This window comes from Amphiura filiformis, chromosome 5, assembly GCF_039555335.1.
Source record: "Amphiura filiformis chromosome 5, Afil_fr2py, whole genome shotgun sequence".
Classification (NCBI taxonomy): Eukaryota; Metazoa; Echinodermata; class Ophiuroidea; order Amphilepidida; family Amphiuridae; genus Amphiura; species Amphiura filiformis.
Window position 1 is genome coordinate 23,144,679 of NC_092632.1, and position 18,537 is coordinate 23,163,215.

Here is an 18,537-nt window from a genome sequence, read left to right on the forward strand (position 1 = left end):
ACATTAATGAGATACATACAAATATTGCAACAGTTGAAAAACTTTATGAGAATACAACATGAGGTTACATTAATGAGATACATACAAATATTGCAACAGTTGAAAAACTTTATGAGAATACAACATGAGGTTACATTAATGAGATACATACAAATATTGCAACAGTTGAAAAACTTTATGAGAATACAACATGAGGTTACATTAATGAGATACATACAAATATTGCAACAGTTGAAAAACTTTATGAGAATACATGAGGTTACATTAATGAGATACATACAAATATTGCAACAATTGACAAACTTTATGAGAATACAATATTGCAACAGTTTATTTATTCATATTACATAAATATTTAGGATCAACTTTTTCACTGTCATTGTTCCCTTCAGTAGGAGCATTGTGTAATTGTGATTACCCATGTATCATGTGTATTTGATTTGTTTCAGCTTTGACTGGCTTCAATACGGGTCCTGACAGCATTTCCATATTAGATCTTGATATGTTTTCATTGTTGGTAAGTTACATTGGGAATCAATCGGCAACGAAACACAAGAAAATGCTTCAGTAAATAGATGAGTTGTTAAAGCAATATTGCAACATTTTCGTAGAAATGTATTTTCTTTTTTCTACAAAATGGTAGTTTTCACATTCATTTATGTAACCTTTTAATTTTGAGCTAAACAAATCGGGTGAAATTCAAGAAATCACTATTTCATTGTTGCGCCTGTATTAGTGTTTGTATCAGTCAGTCTATCATTAATGGAGTTGATCTGCACAATGTGTAATCAACACCCTCTAGTTTCACCCAGGCTACGAATCATTTCAGCCATACGGAAGTTTGACTAATATTAGGATCATATGAATTATATTACATATACAGCACCTAATGCCTTGATTTGTGCAGGGTATTTTTATTCATTAAAGTACATAACAATAAAGTAAAAATCAGAATTGTGAAACAAGGATTTACAAGAAAACTTATTTTACCAATTTAATATGATTTTCAAAGATAAAGCTGGGAAAATCTAGTGGAAGAAAGTCTAGTAGGTCACAAACTAGTACTAGATGTCTACCAAGACTCACCAAATGGATGCTGTAGCCAGATTCATCAGCAATTTTGGCAAAAATGATGGTGTCCTCCTCAGCAAAGGTTACAATATTGCTTTAATAAGGATATATCATTAAAATATGATTTATTTAAAATAAATAATATAACACATATCTTGTATATCAATACACAAATAGTTTTAAAAAAATGATTGACAATTTCTACAAGTTATTCTTGAGAATTAAAGTGGCAAATTTTAAGCTACATTATTACCAGAGAAGATGTAAAAGAAGGAGATAGATCCAGCTATCCTCAAACAAAATATGTGTGTTGCCGCTCATTCAAAAGCAATCACGCTATTTAGGTTTAACAATAAAATACAACAAAAGGGTTCGAACCCATGACGGGTGTGATACACAAGTTGCTGCTTACTGGTTTTAGGGAAGGTCAGTGTCTGTATACCATCAATACCATGCATACCATGCATGCAGATCCTAACATCCAGTTTATTTCAAATAAAATATGACCGAAGTTCCATGGCAAATAATAATTTTGCACGCTTGGTTACGCTTTCAACTTCTACGATTTATGATACAGACTATTTTCAATTATCAAAATATCTTTATTAGGTTTGCAGGAAATGACAGGAAAATACATTAAAAAACAATAAAATATAGATGATCAAAAATCATCCCGTTTCTAACAAAATCCTAAAACACTCTCCTAAATAATTAATATATATTCCAAAATGGGCGGATTTTTTTGGAATCTTTGCAAAACTACATTTCTTTCTTATAGTATCCACGTGCGGTATCCCTGCAGAGCAACATCAGGTACTTAACACACACACGTGTCATACTTTCAAGGAATTATCTATAGAAACATTGGATATGGTTTCAATTCTGGAGTGAAAATTAATCAACCGGAGGCGGCAACACACATCACAGAAAAGGCTACTTTCAAGTAGATGTGTAACTACTTGAGAATAAAGGACTATGAATAGGTGCGACAGGATAACCTACGGGATTATCTCAAGGATATAATTCCGTTCTTCCTCCTTCTTTTTCAACTTTCCTGATTATTACCAATTTAACATGGGGGGTGTTTGCATGTTTGACAGTATTCACTCACTTATCCATGGTACTATTCTGATATATATCTCTTCCTACTACAGGTTAGCTTATGTCTGAGTCTACCTAGGTTATATCACAGTACTGAAGCGACTGCATTCAATGCAGTCATCAGCTCAGGTGCTATTTATAACCTGCATATATTACAGATGGTATTGGCTGCTCATATAGTACAGATAATGCTTACAGCGCAACTACCAGCAGCACAAGGTATGTACACCTGATTGGTACCTAATAGGTGGACACTAAACACTGCAGATGGTATTAGCCAGTTCACAATCTCGGAAAATTGCAATTGTGCATGCTCAGACGGTCATGTGACAGTTCTTCGACAAGAGATAATCAGAAACAATCTCCCCTATTGACGGCCGTGTGAATGAACTGCGACTCAAAGGAATCCTGTGATTTTTCTTTTTTTTTTCAAGATTAGCCAATTGAAACAATCACAATCAATACTTTGCTAGTATATGCAAGTACTGAGAAGACATCTGGACCAAAGAAGTAGGTTGCATTTTTTTAAAAGTGCAAAGTTCACTCCCGTTGAAATAACACTGCACGAGTCGCCGTGTTTATCTCCAATTTTTTTCGTGGATTTTATCCACAATACACTCTGTTCTGGAATTGTGAACTGGCTTATTGAGTCATAATACTACCAATATATAGATAAATGACCTATTGTGGCAGTTGTTTTATCCTCCATACAATCAATTGAAAATAAAACCAAGAGATATGGCACAAAAAGTCATCTACTTTGACAGGTGCTGTTATATAAAAAGGAAACGTCCACTTCGTTGGTACTGATCAAAGTATAGGTTGTCTATAATGTCAAGCATAATTTGCATAGCTTCACTGAAGATTTTTTTTCCTGCAATTTAGTTTTATTCTGTTTAATATTCATCAGTGTTCAGCACATGATTTCAGCATGTTTTCTATGGTTCTGCAACAATATTTGTCATGATTAGGTTATGTTATATTTGTTCAAATGTTTATTTGTCTCATTTTAATGTTTGAAGCTATATTTTGCAAGTAATTGTCCATAATTTTCAAAACTCATTTATTTAAATGTCCTCAAAATTTTTTCCCATTTTTTCTGATTTTTGTTTTTCCTCCCCACTCAAATCATTGGACCCCTGTTTTTTTAATTCAATATTTTCCAAAATGCCTGCTCACAGAGTACAGATAAAGCTCACAACACAACTAGTAGTAAGAAATACTAACATTATCCATGAAAATTACAAGCATGCAACACCTGTATTTTGTACAACACAGAATCTAAGAGAACTGCTCTACCATACTTGCTACAACAAATTGGTACAAATAGTAGCTAAGTGCTTGAAAATAAATTTAGAATTGCAACATTGGTATAATCTTACTATAAATAGGGGAATGTTGTGTCTATGTATCTATGTATCTATGTATGTATGTATCGCTATAAAGGCTCCGTCAGTTTCGATCCAAATGTCGCCAAATTCATACGGGAGATCGAGGAATATACGGGAACGTGTTTAAACTTTATTTGGTTGAAAACGGTCAAGAATTGGCCTCAAAATCAGTGAAAATGTGGTCCGTTGCTATCCAAGGTAAACAAAAAGAGGAGTCAGTTACTAAGCTAGGCCTGCGTGTCGCACGGGCGTATCTAATGCCAAGCCGCTCGCAGAAGCGCAGCGATACCGCAGCTGAATGTAACGCAGCACTACGCCATTGCACGCGTAAACGACGCAGAGTCACGTAATGAATGATATTACGGGTGAACGACCGTAGGCGTAATAAATACGGGGAAAAGATGTGTGTTAAAAAGTACAAACAACATGAAGAGGTAGGCCTACTGTAATTAAAAAAGAAAACAAAATGAGGACAAACAGGCTGTACGAGTATGTGGGTTATGCTAAGTCACAAAATGAAACCGGGAATAAAATAGGCTAAAGAAGGAAAGAAAGAAACTCTTCAGGAAATGTAAGGGGGAAAATATAAAATCAGGAAGTTTAAATAAAAAAGCTATTAAACTGAGGACAGAATTAAATAAATAACATGAAAACGGGAAATCACAAGCTATGCAGCAAATTAAATGGAAATGTATGAAAGGACAGATTTAGAAAATAACGGGAACGGGGTTGAATAAATAAAAAAACATGGTAACGGAAAATCGGAAGCTTAGCAGCAGAATTTTTTTAATGGAACAAAATTGGCCCATGTAGAAAAAACTAAAAAGAAAGAAAGAAGTTAAAATGGAAACGTAGGCTTAAAGATGGTCAGGTTCAGATAAATAAAATTTACCTTGTCAATGATTCTACCTGTTCAGTAATTCCTCCTGTTTTAGTGAACGCTCCCATTTACTCATCTAGCGGGACCCGCGCGTAGCGCGGGTGTCCCGCTAGTAATGATAATAATAATAATAATGATGAGAGAAATTTATAATGGGCAATAAGCACAAGCCCCAAAGCACAGGACTATAATGAAAAATTCATTATGTGGTGATACAAAATATAATGATAAGGCTACTCTGTATAAATGAAATGTTAATAATAAAATTAAATAATAATGAACATGTACATAAGGCAATTCCATTAAAAATTTGCACTCCCACTGTGGAAGATTTTGGAAATATCTTCCACAGGGGGAGTATGAATTTCAACTGGAATGAACACATTAGCAGCTCCATTTGAAAGACACCCTCCCTCAGTGGAAGATTCAGGTTGAATCTTTCTCAAAGGGTGTATGAAATTCAAATGGAGCTGCCTAATGTGTTCATTCCATTTGGAATTCATACTCCCACTGTGGAAGATATTTCCAAAATCTTCCATGGGGGAGTGTGGATTTTAAATGGACTAGCCCATTCCATAGCAATCTGAAATGTGTTTCTGAAAAGAATTTTGTTCAAAATTCTGACAATAGAGTCTCACTTTCTATGCATTCCTAGATGTTCCTCTATGTTTCTTTAAGTATCTGTGTGTCTTCTACAGCATTTGGCGAGCCTCTGAAGCAATGCTTTACGATATCTCTTATTGGCGATGCTGTACACATAAGGGTTAGCTGCTGAATTCACAAGATTGAAGAATATAGAAATCCACAGTAATGTTTTAGGAATGGTTATTTGCCCTCCTGACATTTTCACACCAAAAATAATTAAATTAAGTGTGTGATATGGTGGCAAACATGCAAAGAACACCACTGAATTTGCAATGAGCATTTTAGATACATCACGATGTGTACGTTCATTATGTTTTCGTTGTTCCTCTGAGTGTGAACTTCGATGAGCTCATAATAAATTTGACGAAAGAAATATGCATTTAAAACTAGAGCAGTAATGAATGGTGTTGTCTGGATGAACACCAATATCGCAAAAGGATACTTGAGTGGGTACAAATTCATAGGGTTCTCTTGATGGCCATTCAATACAATAACGTCCATCCCTAGTTGTTGATGTAACAGCAATGGCACAAGAAATGGATAAAATCCATGACCCCATAACCAAAAGGCATGTGCGTTTCTTGGCTCGTACAGTGTGTGATACCAAGGGATGACAAACAGCCAAATATCGTTCATAGCTGACAAGTGTTATAAGAAAGATGGATGTGAAGTATGTTGAATAGCATACGATAGTATAACTGTGGCACTGAATCAGTGTTTTAAACAGATCATTGATATCAAAACCATTAAATGTCACATATTGCCAGAGTTTCACACATGTTTCCACCACAATGAACGTCAGATCTGCGACAGCCAAGTTGGCCAGGTAGAAGTTGGTAATGGTTTGCAGATGTCGATTGCAAATTACCAGAAGCAGAAAAGTGACATTACCAATGATACCAAAAGAAGCAGTCAAAGGATACAACCTTGTAATAATGAACTTGACCATTGATGAGTGAAAACATTGTGCCAGTGTTTCTTCTGAAGAGAAGCTGTAGTTAATACACTGTGATGTGCTGCCATTTTCCATAGAGGCCTTGCATGTGACGTATCATCCCGTAAATATGGCGGACTACTCAAATGCATTCAACAAAAGCATGATTGCAATCTACCGTGACAGTTCGGCTCGCGCATATAACCCTGCACTACGATCGAATAGGTTGATGACAACATTTGATTGAATGGACTGCACTCCGCCATAACTACGGTGAAGGACACCGGTTCAAATGCTTTGTTTGGAGCCAATCGATAAAAGAATGCAAGGCCTCTATACTAGATGACCAAGTGGACCAACTTGTCCAGTTGGTATTGGTGTTCTGTACATTGACCAGTTAAGACATTATGCCTATTATATCTAAAATATTGATGAGGTGCAAGAAGAATTATGTAACAGTTTAAAATTCCTTGGTATTCAAGTTTGAGAATTCACAGTTGTGACGTTGATTGGTTGGGCAAGTTGAGAGACATGAGCATTTAAAACATCATAGTGAAGCTAGACAACAGCAGCAGCTCATTTGAAGAATCTCCTTGTGCAGTGTTTCAATGATGTCAGTGCATTTGAGATGACAGTACATGTAGTACATAACAGTGACAAGTAGTTAAGATTTGATCGTATGAGCGTGATAGTTTATTGTTGCTTTGGATAAAACAATCCACTTTATTGACTAAAGATTAATTGCTTGTCATTTACAACTGGAGTGTGACTTCAGCTTTATATGGGGTAGAAGAGCAACTAATGACAGTGATTTATATATTTTTGAGTGAATGCAAGGGCAATGTGTTTATCTGTGGTGGCTGCCTTAAGTTATAAGCACTAAAAAACTCTTGTTGAAAGTTTATTTTCTAAACTTACTGATCTAAAGTTTGTACTTGCGTGACCAAGTCAAGTTGACCAATTTAAAGAAAACTAAATAAACAAAGGTGAATGCATTGACAGTAGCCATTGTCTATGAGGTGTTCATAGATTTAGGGTCAAATGTCACTAAGGGGGTAATTTCTGTCTGAAATAACAAATCATTCAAAGTTCCAATAGCTTGACCTACCTGAGGCCAATCAGTCTGGAGTTATTAGTGAAAAGGTCAAAGCTACCTAAGACCAATCAGTCTGGAGTTATTAGCAAAGTGGTCAAAGGTTGAAATTTGGGCTCAACGTGGGTCAAACACAGAAAATTGATCAGATTTTGATAAAAAATGGTCTCAAACTGTTTCCTCTTGTTACAATAATTCAGAAAAGAAAGTTTTCACTGTGTATGACAATTTGTTGCCTAGGTAATGCAAGGAAATATGTCAACATCAATTGGACTCAACAGGCAGCAACTCCTTTTGCTGTGCTACCATGGTAACGAAACATCGCAGGTAGTGCAAACAATTTCTTTTCTGAATTATTATAACAAGACAAACATTTTGAGACCATTTTCATCAACATTGGATAACTTTTCTGTGTTTGACCCTATGGAGCTCAAATTCCAACCTTTGACCTTTTTGCCAATAGGTCGAGACTGATTAATCATACATAGGTCAAACTATATATTTTCTGAATCCTTGAATATTTTGAAATAGGTTTAAACCAAATCGGAACAAATAAATTGAGTTTTGACTGTGTGTAAACTTGATATCTTGGAACCAAGGGTGCCCAATGGCAGTGTTGCCAGTCTTCAGGAAATTTCATTATTTCAGGAAGTTTTACTCGGATGATCCTGTACAAACGTATAGGCAAAGTACATTTTTCAGGAAATTTTTTGCCTTTTCAGGAATTTTTGACAACACTGACTGGCATCTCTGCAATGGGCACCTGTCAGATTCTCATTTAATAAACCTTAGACATCAACATAAAAGCAAAAAATGTTTAATAGTCATACCTAACTTTACATTAATCAAGTTTTATCCAAAAAATTATATACCCCACCATGCACCCATACATTGAAACAAAATACCCCATGTATCCATGAAACTTGCAAGTCAAGTATACATACAACCAACCAACTTATGACCCCTGAGAGGGATATTCTATAGTTGCTCCCCAATCTCAAGAGCCATTGCCAATCCCAACACATGGCATGAGATATTGAAATATAAGAAAAAGACAAAGACATACAAAAGGCAGCTATAGACTGTGTGTTTTGTTGAATGAAATGTCTTGTTTCACTTGCACAACAACCTGTAACGAAACACTGTAATCTTGTAAATTAAAAGCTTAATCTTGTTAAGTATTTCATGTGGTAGTCTGGTAATAAGGTAATTTTCCATTAGAAGTATCAATTTACAAATTGAAAATGATGATAGCTTGTGACTGAATTGTGCTTAATTGACAGTAACGTGGTATGAACAGATTTAAGCCAAAAACAAAGATTGGTTCATACACCACTTTTTATAAATGGGTAGGTCATCGGTAAAAGGGTCTTCTCTGATTATATCTAGGGAGTGTTCATAAATACTTTGGTGGGGGTTGGAAAATAGAGAGGGATCAAAGAAATTTTGGGTCCTTAAAAGGGGGGATCCAAAAAAACTCAGTCCTTAATAGGGGGGGAATCAAAAATTGAGGGTAAAAGTATGGGGTAAAGTATATATGCACTTTCCAAAATGCATGCAAGTGTACTCTCAAGCTTTAAATCAACAAAATGTGCACACTTTAAGGGGGTACTACACCCCTGTCCAATTTTTGCGCCTATTTTTGCAATTTTCTCAAAATTATAGCACATTGGTGACAAGTAAGATATGTATATTATAGGGCAAGGACTACAACTACTGTTTTGAAAATACAGCAACACAAAGCAAGTAGTTATTGATTTATTGATCAAATATTGGTTTCCCCTCATTTTTGACTGTAACTCCACAACTGTTGGCTGTGCTGAAATAAAATTTCCAGTGCAGTAGTTGTAGTCCTTGCCCCTATAATATACATATCTTACTTGTCCCCAATGCGCCATAATTTTTGAGAAAAATGCAAAAATAGGCACACAATTGGGCAGGGGTGTAGTACCCCCTTAAGGGATCCAAAATGAGCGTTTATTGCGTTTCAACAGTATTTTTTGTGGGACATGAGAGCACCTCAGACCTATCGAATTGCATTCTGAATACGAAGCATGTCTTTCTGATATCAAATAATTTTCATTTTTTAAAATCACAATATAATACAAATTTTATGACAAATTATAAAAATTTGATATTTTTCAAATTTTTGATATATAACAGTCCTCGAAAGTAAATTATATAAATCTAATGATATATTCTTAAAGTGTATGTAGCAGGAGGAAATCCGACGGTCAATTGAAAATTTGGACCATTCATATTGAAGATATGGATTTTTTTTCAAAAAGACCTCATTTTTTTTGGTGTTTTGGGAAAAAAAATCCATATCTTCAATACGAAAGGTCAAAATTTTCAATTGATCGTCGGCTTTTCATCCCACTTACATACACTTTAAGTATAAATCATCAGATTTATAAAGTTTACTTCAAGTACTGTTAAATATCAAAAATATCAATTTTAATGATTTGCCATAAAATGTGTATTAAATTGCTAATTTCAAAAATCAAAATTATTTGATATCAGAATGACATTCTTCGTATTCAATAATGCAATTCGATATGTCTGATGTGCTCTAATGTCCCAAAATAAATACTGTCCAAACGCTCATACCCCAGCCCTTAATGGATGATATACACTAATATAAGTCCAATGAGTAATAACTCCAAATGGTCATTTTAGCTAATGAGTTAACAACATATATTTGTGGTTTCTTTTTTAGGACATGAAGGGGTCAAAGGTTTGAATTCCAGGGGATACCAAGTGACTACTTTGTTCATCTCCTCTCCTTTTTTCATTTCTTCTTTAAAGCCATATTATAACATTTCCATAAGAAACATAATTGTATTTTTTTGGTATAAAATAAAATCAGATATGTCCACTTTTAATTTGGGCTCAAAGAGACAAGGCAATACAAAGAAAATTTAATACTAACTTTGTAACTTTAACAATGTAACTCAATATTGTCACTATTATTGTTCTTTGTAGACCAAGCAGGGAGCAGTGATGAATCTATGGAACAGGATGAGTACAATACTGATACACAACAACTGTTGAAAGTCTATACAGAACTCAGGCAGTTTGTTGGGTAAGCTGTGATCATGAATGTCTTATGTGTGTGTTTGCATTATGAGGTGTGTATGAAGGTCCAGAGCTGTAGGTGACAATTTGTAGGGGTTTGTATGTATGTTTAGATGAGCAGGGGTGAGTGATGTGGTGTGGATGTGAAGGTATGCATGGGGTGTGTTGATTTATGTGTAAACTATGAAAGGTGCCTGCATTAGGTCATCTTAAGTTAGTAGTTGGTCTGAAGTTTGAAAACCTAATGCGGAATGCAGTTTTTTTTAGGTTTTTAAAAAAATATTTTAACCTGTGAGCTTTTTGATAAGAATAGATCACCTTTTCATATATCAAGGAGGTTTCACTTATGATGTAGAGCATGATTAGTGTCATACACCCAAATCCGATACTTTATGATGTCTCAGTTTGATCACTTACGGACATATTACACTGAAAGGCATTATTTGTGATTTGCTAAATCAATATCTAAAAAACATCAAAAATCAGAATTAGAATTTTTGTAAGATGTACATTATTAACCTGTGTGCTAGCATACCCTGCAAGAGTACAAATTATACTATGCAAATGATTGTTACCCATCAATGAAAAGCCTGCTTCTACCAAATCTTCCAATTTTGGTTTTCTTGAAGGTTATAATGTAACATACTTTGTTGTTTTTATCTTCATTCAGACTGGAGGATGGAGGTCAGCCAGCAGCCTGGCTTCTATGGAATCATGTCCAGTTTTCTTGTCTACCATTTCTTAGATGTGCTGCTATTTTCTTTCATTTTCTTACTGGTGTACCTTCCCCAGCAGAGCTACAAAGTAAGTCAAATTAGTTTTGTATTTATTTGCATTCAAACTGGAAGTAATAGATCATTACCAAGGTTGAATGGTCAAGTGAGGTGTCAAGGACAACAAGGTCAAAGATCACCCCGGGTCATATACATAATTTATACAATTCCAGAAAATGCCTCTCATTTCTGCAAATACTTGCGGGAAATAAATTTAAAGGTGTGGGAAATGTGTGTAATAACAGCTAGCGGTCATCTAATGTCAGAGGTCACCCAGAGGTTGACTTGTAAATCTCTCCAATTTGACTGAAATGTTGCGACACATTGGCTCTCTACTTAAAATAATCACTAAATTGCAGTCCTGAATGCTCAATTCAAGCGAGGCTATAGCACCATTGGTGCCCTTGTTTTTAAAGCAGATATATAACATGTAAGTTCACCCCTACACATGAAACAGAAACTGATTGTTTTTCCTCAATGCAATATGACAGATGTAGGGCTGGATGAATTTGTTCCACTGTGTCGTTACCTGGCATTACCAACTAACTTAGCCGAGTTGTTTAACTTGGAGATAGCACCACAGATGTCAGACCTAGTCAGAGCATGGGGATCTCATCCAGATGTTAAACCAAAGCTAACTAATTCTGATGCAAAGATATTGAGGTAATTAAGAATGCTGTCAAAAGTTTTATTGTTTATTTAATTTTGTGTGCTTAGCCGACTTTGAACTACTTAAAAAAAAAAAAAAAAATAATAATAATCTTGATTTTCTTACATAAACCATAACGAATTTATTTGCATTTTTTTATTTTCGTGGTAGCTGTGTTGAGCGTGATTTAAAGGCATAAAAAAACTTTAACAGCTTTTTGTAAAATTTGATTTTGAACTAAGGTTCTGTCTTCATTGATGATAATCAATAATTTCTAGGTGTAAAGTTTCTTTAATATTTTTATTTCATTCTAGAACTTTGAAGCTGTTGTTTAGCACAGATACAGTGTAACTGAAACATTTTATGTTATTTCTTAGATAAAAAAAATCCTGGTACTTGTTTGGAAAATATTTAAAATACGAAGCTGTATGAAAACTGTATTCAGCAGAAGGATTTAAGGTGTCTTTAAAATGGAAATGTGAACAATTCTGAAGGTCTCCAGTTTGAATTGGATCAAGTGCACATGGGTTTTAACATTTTATGTGTGTGGACAAAATTTGAAAAAGTTAAGTTTGTTAAAGGGGCCTTTGTGATCCACAGGCTCGTCCATGCTACTCACTCCAAAACGTTGAGATTTTTATACCATCAGAAACAAAGGATTACAAAATGTTTGTGTGCATAAACTTTCCTACAGATTTGGTTGTTTGCCTAAGACATCGTCCAATTTGTATTTTCCCTCTGTCAACATACGTGAAATTATAAAACATGGTAGCCTATGAGAGGCACTATAGTACATGCAATTATGCTTAACACACAAATTCAATATCTAAATCAACTGAAATTTTAAAAATCAGTTTTTTTTGTGTCTGTTAACCATACTCAAAAAGGATGTTAAAATAATGAAACACCCCTTTTAGCTATCCTCATGCTCATTGTCATTACAGATTTCCACTTGAGGTGAATCCATTGGTTACTCTACCAGATGACTACAGTGATTTGATGAATAATGTGTCAATGTTCATGTAAGTAGATATGCAACCAAGAAAGTTAGTTTTAACAGACAGAAATATGAATGAATTTCCTTTCAGCAGAAATCAATTTTACCAGCAGCTAATAAGCCATAGACCTAGTAAATGGTTGGGAGTATTGCAAAATATTTGAAAGGGTACAGATATGCCATTAGACAAGTACAAAACTGAAACCCTATACTATGATCAGCTGGTAATAGGCGAGAATTATTCAGCTTTTGTTACTGCATACATCAATAAAGTTACACATACACATAAGCATCAGTGTCACAATATGCAAAGTGGAATTTGCTTAGGTGCTGTGTGTATGCCATTCTATATCAATCCATGATATTATGAGTCTTGTTTATCATGAGCCCTGAGTGTTAGGCATCAATTTACTCTGTGGTTGGTTTTCTATACCTTTTTTCTTACCCACATTTTTGTATCCAATTTCAGGTGTCCAAAGGCCAGTGGTGCACAAAGTGACAGTCGTGCCCCAGCACTGTGTCTAGTGTGTGGTACCGTCGTCTGCTCACAAAGTTACTGCTGTCAGACAGAGATAGACAAGGAGACTGTGGGGGCATGCACAGCACATGCTATCAGTTGTGGAGCAGGTGTTGGCATCTATTTAAGGTGAGTGTTATAAAACTGAAAAGTTAAGGGTTTTAGAATAAGTGCCCATGGCTCTCACTCTCTCATCTCATCCTCTTTCTTCTTTCTCTGTCCTCTTTCCTCCCTTCTCCTTTTACTCTCCTCTCTCTGAATTTGGATTCTCATCTCTGTATTTCGAGTGCCCAGATATCTCCTTCTCCCCCCTCTCTCTTTCTCCTCCCTCTCCATCTCTTTCATTGCAATTATTGTCCAAATTGGCATGCTAATTACTTGAGAAATAAATGCTACCTAAGATAACATGCAGAAAATATCACCATATTTTGTTTTCAGGGTACGTGAGTGTCAGCTACTATTAATGTCTTCCAAGAACCGTGGTTGTTTCTACACACCCCCATATTTAGATGATTATGGAGAACCTGACTCGGGACTAAGGTATGTATATTATCAGGTTATTCTGACAATGCAAATGATAGCAAAACCATTTTGATCCTATATTGGTGACCGGCGAGCCTCCTCTCCCTGTGAATATACCTCTTGGATCATCATACTAGTGCAATATAAATAGCCCAGAAACCTTGTACAAGCATTCTGTGGTATTTTTTGGTTAACCGTGAATACAACAACATACTACAGGCTGGGCGCCTCCCCGTCAGCGAGTTGGGGTGAGCAACACATAGGGCACCTCTGACCAAACCCTCCTCAGGGTGTTAGGGTTAAATAATTTTAATTGTTGTCTGCAACATAAAAATATTCATATCTCCAGAACAAATAATTCAATTTGCCTTTATGTCAATACTTCCATTCAACAAATATGCAACCAAATTACCAATGTTTTGATGTATCATTGTTTTGTTCCACAGACGAGGTAATCCACTGCACCTAAGTCAGGAGCATTACACCAAGCTTCATTGTCTGTGGTTATCTCATAGTATTCCAGCTGAAGTAGCACATAAATTAGAAGCCAATAATAACTTGCTGACAATAGACTGGCAGAATCTATGATAACTGTTCTGTCTGTCAGGTTTCTATAGGCTTAGTAAAGTAGCACACCCACCACCAGAGTGAAGTCAACAAAAAAATCCCTGAACGTAAATAGTGCAATACACATGCGTCAATTGCATGGTTTGTATAATTGATTGACAGTTCTAAGATGATGCAAGCATTGGAGCATATCAGATTTACCATTGTTAAATATGTGGATATTGGGAGTAAGATTATTTCAAAACCTACTCAACCCCGAGATTATTGCAGATGTAAAGAAATTGAACGGACATTCACTGTTCATAAATTTCATGAGCCCAGCTAGATTTTCTTCTACAACATGTTTCAAAGTATTATCCCTACAGAGCATCAAAGTGTCATGTGGGTTGTTGATAGGAGGTGTGGCTTGTAGAGGAAAGCATATAGAAACGTTCAATGCTACAAAGGTAAAAACACTGATTGCATTAAAAATTAGGAAATCACACTGGTGGTGTGGTAAGGTAGTAAGTAGTACCATTAACATGGTAGGTAGATGTTGAATTAATCCACAACAAGGTCACCCTTGAAACCCAGAAAGAAACTTCCTGATATTAAGTTTCTCTTATTTTTGTTTGAAAGCTTTTTTGAAGATTAACTCAAGACACATGCCCAAAGTTACAAGAGTGTCTTGCCTCAAGTAGTCTTTGATTATCTACATATAATATTTGTATGTGTAAGTATATTGGGCTATTACAGTTGAAACCCATACACCCTCTATTGAAGACATCCTTAATCTCCTTCACAGGAGTGTGATTTCAAATGCAGTTGTCCATTTAGATAACTACATTTGATATTCACATTCCCTGTGTGGGAGATTAAGGTCATGTCTTCCATAGTAGCAATGTGGAATGTGTATTTCAACAGGAATAGCCCACTACATCGGGGCCTGTATCAACTTCGTTTCCTCCACTTGCATATATACAGATTCAATACTATTAATTCTGTGGCTACTTTATTTCACAAATTATTCACAATCAGTATATTTGTGAGGATTTCAGTTTGTGCATCCAGAAATTCAGTGTTATTTTCTTCCAAACTTTCCATGATTGATGCAATATTTTTAATTCATGGGTATTTAAATTTGTAAAACTGAGTTCCTCGTGAAATAAGTGAACTTAAATACCCAAATAAAGTTAGTTTTACAGCATTTTGATCATGCATCAAAATTACATCATACACACAATCCGGCATGTAAATGTTGGGTTAAGTAGAGTTTTACAGGTTTTGCTGTGTGAAAAGTCTAACAAAGACTAAGCTGTGAGTAATAAGCAGTGATGTAGAATCAAAGAGTAACGACTCAGCCATGTTGGTGTGTCACTAATGAAGGCCACTTAATATAACTCTGGATTATTTCACTAGCACCTGTCAAACTTGGATTCAAAGTGGTTGGATGTTTGCATTATGAGTGAATCCATTATGCCAAAATGCACGTAAAGCGCTGTACATCGCAACCCTTTGTAAACTATCAAGCTAAACATGCAAATTATTGTTCAATGTTGGCCCTTTGCGATGAATGCCCGAGATACAGCAAATGGCCTCCATGAGATACAAACCAAGATGGCGGATATGCCATAGCTTTATGTATTGTGTAATTTTGAATCTGTAATCTTTGGTATTAAGCCAAGTAAGATCTGTTCTTTTAAGATAGCTGTCTACTTATCTATTTAAGATAAGATAAGATTTGAGCAGTCACCGATTCAGCAACTGGAGACTACTTAAATGTATTTTAGAAGGTAAAACTACATGCATTTCATAATTACCACAACCCACGTTTGGGTTTTTTTGGTTGACACATGTCAAGTTAAAATGAACATATATAAACATGCTTCTTTTTATTTTATAAGTGTCTTGCTGAAGAAAGTAATCCTGTGAGAAAATATATCATAAGTTATTTGTAGTAAAATGGCTGTAGGCTGCAAAGTATGTGCTACAGATAATGCTAATCAGTCATGAAAACCCACACTTTTGTTTGTGATATTAGAGCAATGTCATGTCTGCTGCTTGTATGCAGAGATGGGTAGTCTAATACTGCAGCCGTACATGGACACAGATTGAAGTCCTTTGCACAAATACAATTATACAAATTTTTTCAGCAAGAAACTCAGATTGAAATATGAATTGTCTATATACATATCTTGCCAATGTACTGGATTCTTCTAGACATCAATAAGTATGATTAATTTATGAACATCTTACAGGGGAAACTAATCCGAGGTAGCTTGGCAACTCATTGCTCTTTGTTTTTTGGCAAAAAAGTACTTTGCAAATGGGATGGATTGGATAATACATTTAAAAATGTTCTACATGTAAAAAAACCACTGTAAATATTTGTAATATAAAAATATAAATATATCAACCTCTTAAAGTCTATGGAGATATTTTTATGTGATACTTGTGGTGCAAAAGTAGAATCAATGAACACTAAGCTAAAATAATACTGTCCAAATTGTGTGTTTGTGGTATAAGTTGGTTTCGCATTTGTACTTTCTTACAAAAATTTGGTATTCTTTTTTTTAAAAGTCAAATGTTGCTGGTGTTAGGTTTTGAAGTTGTAAGTGTATACTCTGCAATATGCTCAGTGGGTATTTATATGTGGTCCATGAAATTGGCCTGGCCATTGTTGTATATGAAACATTATTTAATGCAGTGACCTGTGTTTGCTTTCTGTATATTAGCAAGTCTCTGTAGTTAGTTCAAATGATATGCAAGCATTTCTACCAGATGGGCTATCATATAAAATCCATGCACCCCATATGGAAGACATGACCTTAATCTTCTACACGGGGGCATAGATTTCAAATTTTCCCTGTGTGGAAGATTAAGGTCAGATTTATTTCAAATGGAATAGTCCAATATTAACTCCCAGGGTTACCACACCTTGTTTGTGCCAAAATTGCAACTTTCAGCTTCTTTTTTTTTTTTTACAACAGAGCAGCCTCCTTACTTAAATATGTAATATCTGGGACTACTCCATTCAGAGTTTAAATGAGATTTTATAAACACTCTCAATTCTCAGTCAGAGAACCAATGGCATATTTTCTACATTTGTACAAGATTCATGTAATGGTATAATTCGTATCAATATATCAAAACCACTCTCCTAAACAATTCACCTTACTACTGGACCACAAAGAAAAAAAAAAATTGTTTGCTTGGTTTTTTTTCTGATGGATCCTAATCTTGAAAATCTGGAAAAAAAAGGGTTGATTGTACAAAAAGTATACCTACCCTAATTTTGGAAATTCCAGAAAAGTTTTCTTTTTCGGAAGTTTTAACAACCTGAAAAGTTAGAAACAGTTTCTCCACACTTCTAAACTGTTTGAAAATATGAATGAAGTGATACAGTAGAGAAATGTCAAAAATTCACATCTTAATATCTATGCTGTTTTTGTTAAGATAATTAGGCCTATTTTGTAACATGTGTTGGCTATGAAACCAAAACAAAATTAACAAAAAAAGAAGAAGCGATGACCGACCCTGTCTTCTACAGAGAGTGAAGAACAAGCAAGCAATTTTTTTGCCTTAAGGTCCATTTCGTACCAAGTTTGATTTATATATAAAATCCTATAACATCAAACTTCTGATCTATCATAAAGTTTTCTGAAATGAGTATAAAATGAAATAAGTTTAAATGCACTATGGGGATAATATAATATAACAAACTATACTAATCAAGCACATTTACAGATAACCAGAAAATAAACAACACATGTAATACGCACACATTTCCAGTATACTGCAACTGCCGCAATGCAATATATTTTTGGGGTAATGAATTTGTCAGGATATGTAATTTTCCTGAGATTGGTATGTGTTCTTAAGGTCTATATAGAGGAAAAAGAAAATATTTGCGAACATGAAAATTCAAGTCACCTCGCAAATATACATTAACATTGCTTTACAGTATTTCTGAATGCTTGTATCCACATTGCATTGGGAGTAGTTGCCTTGTACACAATAAATATGGTACAGTGGGAGTGGATTTTCTGTATATCAACTAGAAAGACTATAAATTGGTTTGTGTAGAAGAGATGTATTTGTCTTAGAGTAAGCATATGGTATGCATCTATGGTATAGTAACAGATTAGTTTTGTCATTGCACTTATTTCTTTTGTTTTTTCTAAACTACACTTGCGTTATCAATTTAATGGACACAGTGTGCCATTTTAGATGCGCACATATACATCTGCTATATTTCATAACCTCACTGTCATGTGGTTGCAGTGTTTTGGATGAGTAGTGCGAAACAGGTGTTTGTCACAGGTGTTTGTCACACTGTG

At 35.0% G+C, this 18,537-nt stretch overlaps 1 protein-coding gene across 3 annotated transcripts in view; it reads left to right on the forward strand.

Moving 5' to 3' along the window:
• The window catches only part of LOC140152812 (E3 ubiquitin-protein ligase UBR2-like), a 47,876-nt gene extending 33,567 nt beyond the window's left edge, over positions 1 to 14,309 (forward strand). For all 3 annotated transcript variants that reach the window (XM_072175312.1, XM_072175313.1, XM_072175314.1), the window contains exons 39-47: positions 450 to 517; positions 2,226 to 2,391; positions 10,101 to 10,200; positions 10,864 to 10,997; positions 11,458 to 11,629; positions 12,560 to 12,637; positions 13,082 to 13,258; positions 13,568 to 13,669; positions 14,098 to 14,309. In XM_072175312.1, coding sequence (XP_072031413.1) covers positions 450 to 517; positions 2,226 to 2,391; positions 10,101 to 10,200; positions 10,864 to 10,997; positions 11,458 to 11,629; positions 12,560 to 12,637; positions 13,082 to 13,258; positions 13,568 to 13,669; positions 14,098 to 14,239 — 1,139 coding nt within the window. In that variant the 3' untranslated portion in view covers positions 14,240 to 14,309. The remainder of the gene's footprint in view (positions 1 to 449; positions 518 to 2,225; positions 2,392 to 10,100; positions 10,201 to 10,863; positions 10,998 to 11,457; positions 11,630 to 12,559; positions 12,638 to 13,081; positions 13,259 to 13,567; positions 13,670 to 14,097) is intronic.
• Positions 14,310 to 18,537: the final 4,228 nt, after the last annotated feature.